Source organism: Acanthaster planci, linkage group LG02 (genome assembly GCF_054643075.1).
Source record: "Acanthaster planci isolate LZ-2023a linkage group LG02, COTS_SCS, whole genome shotgun sequence".
Classification (NCBI taxonomy): domain Eukaryota; kingdom Metazoa; phylum Echinodermata; class Asteroidea; order Valvatida; family Acanthasteridae; genus Acanthaster; species Acanthaster planci.
The window spans coordinates 13,902,969-13,912,591 of NC_141778.1; the positions used below are offsets into that span (position 1 = coordinate 13,902,969).

At 43.3% G+C, this 9,623-nt stretch overlaps 1 protein-coding gene across 1 annotated transcript in view; it reads left to right on the top strand.

Annotated features, from left to right (window-relative positions):
• The window catches only part of LOC110973205 (sister chromatid cohesion protein PDS5 homolog A-B-like), a 32,767-nt gene extending 23,283 nt beyond the window's left edge, over nucleotides 1-9,484 (top strand). The window contains exons 21-28 of the mRNA XM_022223851.2: nucleotides 690-804; nucleotides 1,274-1,400; nucleotides 1,737-1,928; nucleotides 3,074-3,306; nucleotides 4,597-5,313; nucleotides 5,533-5,886; nucleotides 6,306-6,483; nucleotides 6,989-9,484. Coding sequence (XP_022079543.2) covers nucleotides 690-804; nucleotides 1,274-1,400; nucleotides 1,737-1,928; nucleotides 3,074-3,306; nucleotides 4,597-5,313; nucleotides 5,533-5,886; nucleotides 6,306-6,483; nucleotides 6,989-7,021 — 1,949 coding nt within the window. The 3' untranslated portion in view covers nucleotides 7,022-9,484. The remainder of the gene's footprint in view (nucleotides 1-689; nucleotides 805-1,273; nucleotides 1,401-1,736; nucleotides 1,929-3,073; nucleotides 3,307-4,596; nucleotides 5,314-5,532; nucleotides 5,887-6,305; nucleotides 6,484-6,988) is intronic.
• The last annotated feature ends 139 nt before the right edge of the window (nucleotides 9,485-9,623 follow it).

Here is a 9,623-nt window from a genome sequence, read left to right on the forward strand (position 1 = left end):
TGAATCGTGCCGGCTACTCATTCTGCAGCATTTGTGCAGAATGAGAAGAAACGGGAGTTGTAAAAATGCAGATTGAAAGGTGAAGTAGGCCTTGCAGAAGGTTCGTGCTGAAAATGCCAAGAACTTGAACGCAGTCCGGAGTAAGAATACATTGGCTCTGTTTGAATGGTTGTCAATGTAGACTCTCCAATTTTATGTAGCAGTTAGGCATACTTGCAATTTCCCCTCCAGATCAGATGACCGTCTCTTCTGACTCTTTACCTAAAGCTTTGAAAACTGGCGCACACCAATGAAAGACCTTTGTGGAGGGGATATCTTTTCCCCATTTACGAGTTGCTGATCAGATTATTGACATTGGCAGAGAGAAATACAGGACATCCTTGTGTATTTCAAGAACCCGGTTGCAATGTTAAGCTTGAGGTGGATACGTTTTGTTCTTGTGTCAGAGCAAAAGCTAGAAATCAAGATGTATGAACGAGAGGACGCATTTCTTGACATAAGCGAGGGATAGAAATAAGAATTGAAATCGTCAACCAAATCCTGTTCTGAATCGCATTTGGTCACTTCTTCAACAGCTGTAAGAAATAACGAAACCACTTTTCCACTCTAATAACAACAGCGCGCACAAACAAACAGTCCGCTTTCCTCAAGATGTCTATTTTCTCTGTATTTTTCCCCCTTTCCTGCAGCTCATCTCTTGACTCTTCTGCCAGAGTACGTCATCCCCTACACAATCCACCTCCTAGCCCACGACCCTGACTTCACTAACCTCAAGGATTTGGAAGGATTGAGAGACACAAAAGAGTGAGTGCTTGGTTCGTTCTTTTCTCAACCCTCGAGATTTAATAAAAGGACGACAGCAACAAGTACGGCAGTGCTCACTATTCAATGTTGCTCTGATAGCGCCATACACATTGTATCCGTCATGTGTTGAGTAAGTAACTGACCAACTGAACTGGGCTTTTTGAGTCTTACATTTTCTCAGTTTGTGATCTGACACAGATTGGGCTTGAATTTCCTAGCTTCTTACAGTCATGCAACTTTTCCTCGGATCAGCTGATTTCTTTGCTTTTCACTTCACACTCCTGCCTCTGAGAATTGAAAAACATTGTACAGAGTCTTGTAAAGATTGGAGCTTCCTCGTTATTTGTCAAAGTCCAAGGTTAAATTCAAGTAGGGAGGTACCTTTTCCTGTGTATAAATGTGATCTCTGAGCAATGGATGCCATGTAGGTTGGATACTTTTCAAATCTTCTTGCCGGTGTTTGCAACAGGTGCCTTTGGTTTATTCTGGAACCCCTGGTTAGCAAGAACGACAACTGTAGCTTCATGAGGAAGCTGATTGAGACTATCAAGCAGATGAAGGACGCACAGAACCCTGACGACAGGGGAGTGAATAGGGTAAGATATTCAACAAGAGCTTCATCAAGACTGAGGGGTCAGGGATTGGTGGCTTGTGACTGGGATAACAAGGGTAAAATGTCCATTATAAAATGACCACTACAGATTGGCAGCAAACTCCTAAAGGTCAGCATGATAAGAATAGCATTGCAACACTATCTGGAGAAATGTATGGGATCCTCCCCCCATTTTACAGTTAACAGGGGAAGAATCAGTTGGTTTTGTACCTTTTATTTGTAGGATGCACATTTTGGTGTGCCTCCGGCACACTTTTGGTGGGTAGCTGCATAATTACATAATGCTTTGAGTGTTAACCTTTGTTGTGTCCTCATCCAGAAACTGTACGCCGTGTGTGACATTGCCCTGGGACTCATGTTGAGCAAGACGCCGGCCTTCACCCAGAAGGAGCATCCCGTCAACCCGCTTCTCCCCAAGCAGCTCTTTGTTAAGCCCAGGAAGCCTCTCATGAAGACGGAGAGCGTCCTCCCCAAGAAGATGCAGGAGGAGTTCACCCAGCAGGAGAAGAAGGTCGGTGGCATCTGAAGAGACTTAGGCCCTCAGGAGTAAACCTGCAGAGCTATATTTGCTATTGTTTAGTGTTCATTGTTTTGAGCCTATACTCTTTGAAGCTTAAACCCCTTCGCTAAGGAAGACTGCTACTACAGCACCGTTGTGTGAGGATTAGTGCATACCACACATACAGTCTATTCACCATGCAGCTGCTGGTTCAATAGGGCCTGCTGCTGGACAAAGCATGGCATGCCACAGCCATGCAGTCGTGGTCAAAATAATCCCGCCGCGAAGGGCTTAACTTTAATTTTTCTGGGCCGTTCTCCTTTCACAACTGTGCCCGTGCTTAATTTTTCATCATTTATGCCAAGTCTCGCAAGTCATGGTTGAGTAGACCGGTTGCACCAGCTAAGTCACGTAACTTATAGTGGGTATCAAACGTCAACAAATATGGTGTCGTTCTATAGCAAAGTATATCAGAAGTGTTATTTACCAAAAATAGTGCCGATTTTCAGTATAGTGCTCAGCACATCAGCAGTTTTAGTACCTTACCGACCATCACTGTGTTTGCTGATGTTTTATACCCACTATTGGTCAGTCAACTTAATGGGCGCAATCTGACTGTTTAATTTAATGACCGTGATGTGAGCACATGCTTTTAAGTTTTTAAATAGTGTTTGACTCGAGAAAATGAGCAGTGATGCCTTACTGAAGGCTGCTGGTCATATTCATTGAAAGTTAGGCTGTAAGGTAATTTCAGTAGACACTTTGCATCAAACAGCTCAGCAGGTTCCCCTCATCTAGGGTCAGTGCAGTGAAGTGGTTAGCGTTTATGACTCATGATCCAAGGCTCAGGGGTTCGAATCCAGCTGCTTGCTGTGAGTCATAGCTTTAGGCAAACTACTTCCCCCTAATTGTCTCTCTCCATTCAGGAGAAGAAATGGGTTCTGGCATTAGCTAGGGGGCAACCTGCGATAGACTGGCATCTTATCTGAAGGAATAGAAATATCCTCAGTCATTTCATGCCCAGGATATCAGATGGAACCAGCCTGATGGGTTTACATCGACTCAGAACAGACTCAGTTTTTGTGCAGAAGGTATTCTGTCTTTAGCAGTTACATAGTTTGTGCATTTAGTTTCCAAAATCTTCCCTTTTTCAACAGAAGAAGAATGCAGCAGACAAACTCCTAGAGACCCCGCCTCCGAAAGGTGCCAAGGCCAGTAAGAAAGGCCAGAAGACGGATCCTACAACACCCACCAGTCCTGCCTCCCCGGCCCCGCCCATCCAGAAGACACCCAGGGGTGATGAGAATAAACCAACCTCGGTTGGCAGTCGGCGGTCTTCAAGATCAGACTCCGTGGCCAACAGTGAGACAAAGCAAAATGTCAAAGAGAGGTAAAAACTAAACGAAAATTATATTAACATTCACTTTTTTCTTACAGGTTTTTCACTTCTGTTTAGTTCCAGAAAAGGTACGTTAACATTCCACTCTGAATTTCCTTGATTGTTGGAGTTGTATGTCGGAGTACATGAGAAATATAGCCTCTTTTGCTCACCAACTTCATAACCTGCTTATTGCTGTTGTAAACCTGCTGGATGGTTTCGTGTAGATTACAGATTGGTTTGTTGATTGCATTTCAAGCGTTGAACCACTTCATGTCGGACTGAGTTATCAATGTTCATGCTGCTGGGCAGGGCGCTTTTTCATTTTTCTCAGTTTTTGCAATTCCTCAAAAATGCACATCTTCATTTACTGGACCTGTACACCCAAAAGAATGACTGTCCTGTATTGACTCTAATCTGACAGGCTACCTCCATTGATGCTGCCCAGTAAAGAGCCCCCCATTATGCGATGTTGCTTAATTTTCTTTTATTCTGGGCATTAGCCCAGTGCGTTGCTATGCTGGATTGCCGATGTTGCTGTACAGAACGCGTGGGCCATGAGGGTGAACCAGGCCATTCATCAGGTGTATCGGCACAATGAACTCTACATAATACAGCCAGATTCCAAGAGCACGCAGCGGTATTATATCGCTGATTGCTGGAGCGCTGGTGCATTCGCTTTTGTCCCCGCTGATAATTGGTGGGCGTTGGTAGCGGCAAACAATGATACTGCTTCAAAACAATGATGTTTATTTAAATATAAATATATGTTGGGTGAGGGCAAAAGCTGTAATGACGGATTACCTCTGCTAATGGCCAGCACTTTGCACTGACAGTGTACTAACCTTCATTGGCAAGTCCCAGCAGTTCGGTCATTTGTTTCCAAGTGTGGTCACCCCGGCCATGAATAAAGGTCCAGTTTTCCGGTCCAGTGAACCCATTGTTGCTCGACAATGATGGAATTACCTTCGCTGTTGGCCCAAACATTTGACCGACAGGAAGTACTTTTTCAAAAAACGCCCAGCAACTTTATTAATTTTTTTTTTTAAAGTTCCAATTTCAGGCACGCTGGCCTCATGGGCCACACACAGTGTCAGCAGTACCAGGCACCCTTGCCTCATGGGCCACACACAGTGTCAGCAGTACCAGGCAATGTTAGACATTTGTCCTTTTGACACTCTTCCAGTCAAACTGAATGACAAATCTCTGATGTGTGTGGTCAATCTGTCACAGACAAGAATTTTCAAGCTATTGTTGCATAAGGGAGTTGTCACTGAGATGTAATGTTTGGTTTCATTTCAGGAAAGGGTCAACGCGATCGCGGGGAAGTGCCTTGGCAGAGAACAACGCAAACAGTTCCATCTCCTCGCCCTCACCATCTACCTCCCCGAAGAAGCCTCAGCGGAAGAGACCAGTCCAGAAACCCATCAAGGAATTCCTGACCAGAAGCAAAACTGCCACCCCGTCCTCATCGCTGACCTCTCCGGAATCCAGCCCTTCTAAGTCCCCTCGGAAGAGACCGGCCAACCAGTCAGGAACAGATTCCCCCTCTGCCAAAAAACTGAAACCCAAACCGAGCGCAGCTGTCAGGAGGGCTCAGACTAAAGTAGCCCAGGCCAAGGCAGCAAAGGCTAAGACCCTTGCTGTCAAGAAGCTACAGGTCGCTGCCAGCCCCTCCAAAAGTTCCTCTGGTAGCCCGGCTAAAGCAAGCACTTCAAAAACCAAGACAGCTGGGACAAAAAGGACTCAGGCAAGGGACGGAGCAAAGAAATCACTGCCAACGCCTCTCAAAAAGATGAATGCCATCAAGAAGAGTGCCAAGTCACCCAGTCCCACTAAGAAACCCTTGTTGAGTCCAGGCAAGAAGTCAATCCCTTCACCAACCAAGAAAGCAGCTTCAAAAGTCGTGGCTAAAAGTGCAACTCAGAATTCGAGTCGCAGTCCAGTGAAGAAACCAACACCAAAGAAAACTTCAGTTGCTAGGCTCAGCAATGGCTCAGTTTCATCTCCGCCAAAAAGGTGGGTGTTACTTAAAGTATTTTTAGACAGAAATTGGTGAATATTAATTCTTTTGGTTTAAGAATTCAGCTTTTGAGACTGTTAGTAGCCAGTGTATTAATTGAGATTTCACTTTATACCGCAGAAGGAATATAAATGATGCAAGTTTGTGCTGCTAATGGGATAACAGTGGATATTTTGGATGGCATAACTAAATGCTGAATTTCTTGTACTGGACAGAAGTACCTTGAGACGAGATAGTCTGCTCAACAAGCTAAACAATGCCAGTCGACCACAGAGACCTCCCTCCTCCCCTCAAGCCTCCCCAGTCCGATACTCGCCCCGTAAATCCGTCCTGGCAGGCCCGCTCACCACCTTCCAGAAACGACGCGCCCCGTCCAAGCCATCCCCTAAGAAATCGCCCGCCTCCACGTCGGCGAAAGAGACCATGGCCTCAGCGGAGGGGGAAGAAGATAAGAGGAAGAAGGTGAAGAGGAAACTTGAAGACGTGGAGGGCTCCGGCGACAAGTCCTCCTCCAGCAACGCAGCTCCGTCTCCAAAGAAACTCAAGCAAACCACTCTGGCGTTCAACTTGTAAGTCAAGGGAGCTCACTGAGAGCGTTGCCCAATATTCTGTGACAGATTTCGTTGGAGAGGGTTTTGGCCTTGTGGTTGAATGCTCATTACTGCAGTATTGGGCTCAAACCTTTCTCCAGTGTAGGCAAGCTTGGTAGTGCAGTGTCAGAGGTTTGAGTCTAGCCTGGGAAATCTTGTCAAGAGACCTCACAGGCCTTTGGAATGCATTGGCAGAACGCTGCTCATAATACTAGCTAAGCCAAATCTCCTGGGTAGTCGGTTGGGGAGTTAGTCCTGAAAAGCAGAATTCCATTGGAATTGTTATGGCTTGAACGTCTGCAGTTTCAAAAACCTGAACACATCTTCATTCTCCGAACTTAAGCCACAGTTTATGATGTGCAGATTCACCGAAACTTCCTTATCTTTTGCAAACTCAGAAGGAAAACGAGTCGCAAGGGTTCATCAGCGGACGTAAACGGCGTGGCAATCAGTGATGAGGATACCGAGTCATCCAGCAGCTCGGGTCGCCCAAGCAGGCATGACAGGGCACTGGTCCGTGCTATCGAAGCCGCTGGAGACAAAGGAACCCCCAAGCAAGCCCAAACATTGCTCAGTGTAAGTTGTAATGAAAACAGGTGGGTGGTCCCAGTTACCCACTGGACCGAGTCCCTCCCCTGAATGAGCCAGTTCGGTAATTTCTGCAGTGCGTGTACAAACGAATGTTGTCGTAGGCCATTTGAGAACATTCAAAGATTGATCCTGTACTAGTGCAGCTATACTTTAACTCACATGCGCTGAACCTATCAGAGCTGGTGTTCTTTACTGACGTTGCCTCTCTGAAATACGGAATTAGCTCATTGGTTTCATGCTTTCTATGACTGATTTGTATGGGAGATCTTTTAGATTTCTCAATACTCATCCCACTCTTTTTCTTAGCTACCACACCCAAAAATAGAAAGTTTATCTCTGCACGAATGATAATTAAATTACGTTAGACGAAATTGTCGAAGTGAGCAAGAGTTTACCTGGGAGGCTGGAAAACAGTCTGTAGATACAGTGCCAGGGAAGGTACATCAACTTCGTTAACCCATTTTTGTGACGGTTTTTCAATTTATGACAGATCCGGCGAAGCAATCGACGACGGAAGCGTTAAGGAGTCAATCTATCATAATTCAACAACCCCCCAATTCTCCCTTAACTGTCAGTGCAAAAAGAGTAGTGGACTGGCTATCTGGAATAAGTAAGTATCTTTAGTTCGGTGTCAGTCATATCACACTTAGGCAGCTGATGTTTAACACTGGGCCCATAAATAGTTGACTGGCCAATACTGGCCAAACTGCTGTTAGTGTTTATGAGAGGAATAAAGAGAGAGATCACTTCAAAGTTAATGGGAGACAAAACAAAATGAAGGGGGCCAGCCATATCAACAGTGTTTCCCTAAACGGTAAATACATTCCTGTTGCTTTGCAACCTAAAACATATTGTACATTTAGCATGAGCATGCAGAGTGAACTTGGGGTGAAACCATGTAGTAGTCCTTGTTAGAACACATTCAAGCGTGGACAGAAATAAAGTTTCATATACTTTCCGTTTTGATACCAAGAACGTGTATGGTTTTTTATACGTTAAAACCAGTTATCTTGTATCCGTAGGGCACGTTAAGGAAGGCGCAAAGTGATTGCACAAATGTAAAACTGGGGAACTTGGCTGACACGATGGTAACTTACTGGCCCCCTTTTACCTTTGGTTTTGTTTCATATGCTTGAAAGAGTTGTAGAAGTAAACCATGAGTTGCTGTTTTGTTGTCACAGGACAACTTCTTGAGATATGTGAAAACTGACCCATGTTCCCCAAAACCTTATCAAGTATGCTGAACAGTGCAAGATCTGTCCGTCAAAACCTTCCAACCTCTGTAAAATATTGTAGATGTGTTCATATATGCCTTGGAAAGTGTAAATACTCACTTTGAATATCAGGTCAGATCTAAACAGAAACATATCTAGTTTGAGTTTCGCTTTCGTTCTTTTTTTCATGCCAAACCAGCTTTAGCTGAGTGTTCTTAGAACCTTGTTGAAAAAAAAAGAAATTCAAGTCCATATCTGACAGAGACAAGCTCAGATTTAAAACAACCGGTTGAGAATTATGGAAACGCTAAGTCTGTTGAATGAATTTATCATACTCGAGCTGAATTCCGAACTGATTTCTTCACTGAAAACTGAGTGCCAACACGAGGACTTCTTGTAATTCCTGATTTTTTTTACATTGTTCTAACGGCTTGCTTGTGTGTAACAGCACTGACACAAAGACCCACAACAATATTGCCCGGGATATTGATTGAAAGAAGTCATTGAAGTCAACACAGGTCTAAACTTTGATAGTATAATTCTTTTCAGTCAAAGGAGACTGATTTTTAGGGGAAAATAGATGCCATCATTGAAATTGAATGAAGTCGGCAAAAATTTGGCAACATCTTAAAGAAACAGGTTGGAATGCAGTCAAATATTTTCTGTGCCGGCCAAGACCATTGAAACTCGGAACAAGTTTCACATTTTCGATGGAGAATAACTTACAGAAAGAGTTCATCTCATTACAATGAAACAGAATTGACGGGGGGTCATTAGAATAGTCAAAACACGAAACTGATGTAACAAATACTGATTGTAGTGTAAAGGTTCATGCGAATTCCTCAACACAGCGTGTCACAGAAACTTCAGTGTATTTTCAACTCCATGTACATTCCTCTTTTAGTGTTTAATTTGTTTTTGCAATTAAGTGTAAAGATTTATTGGGATAAGTTTTTAAAGGACTATTTTCAGCCAAATTTTTCTGCTTTTCTGTTGGCTTATTTAAGAGGAGTCTGGATCGTTTTGGTGTGCAGAATCTCATGGTTAAACCCAAATTTGAGACATAGAATGCCAAAACATGGGCACTATTTAATTGAGGTCATGCTGGCATTGTGTTCCACTTGTCCACCCTCATATTTACCTGGTATACATGGATATGTACAATATGCCTGAAGCTCTTTTTCGCAGAGAATGTGTGCTGAATTGAATGTGGCATCTTTAGATTATAAATTTAAGTGTGTTGGAAAAAGTCCAGCTCAAATGCTTTACAAACAGACTGTCTGTGAATAATTTTACCAGAAACCCCCCCCAGTAAATTCAAAGTTTTTATGTGTAAAAATGGTAACCCTTTGAAACAGTAGATTATGAAAATTATGAAATTTGGAATTTTGTCTCCTCCAGTCCTTAGACTGATAAAAGAGGTCTGCAAGGACAAGTAACCAAAAAAAATGTGAGTGAAAAATATGTAGCATGTGTTGAGTAAGATTGGAACCAAGGTGAATAGTGTGTGCCACAGGCTTATCATTTGTAATATTAAACCAGTCTTAAAGGTCAGCGTTGTGATTTTACACTCAACAGGCTTTGTTCTGATGGGGTTATCAATCGCCTGTTATACAAATTGCTCCCAATCTCCGTAATGATCAGTCTCGTGTGACCAAATCCTGTGGGGAGTAGATTATGCGCCTGTTGTCTTTACAGAGAGATGATGCATGTTTACAGTATGAATTACACATTGGTGATATTGAGTTTCCTTTTGCCAACAACTCCCCCCCCCAAAGAAATCATTGGACAGGGAGGAAACATATCTCACGTGGGTGTTTTATCAGTGTTCACTTCATACATTTTATTTAATTTTGTTATAGAAATTTAAAGTGTCTAAACATTTTTTAAATTTTTTTTTAAAAGATACTA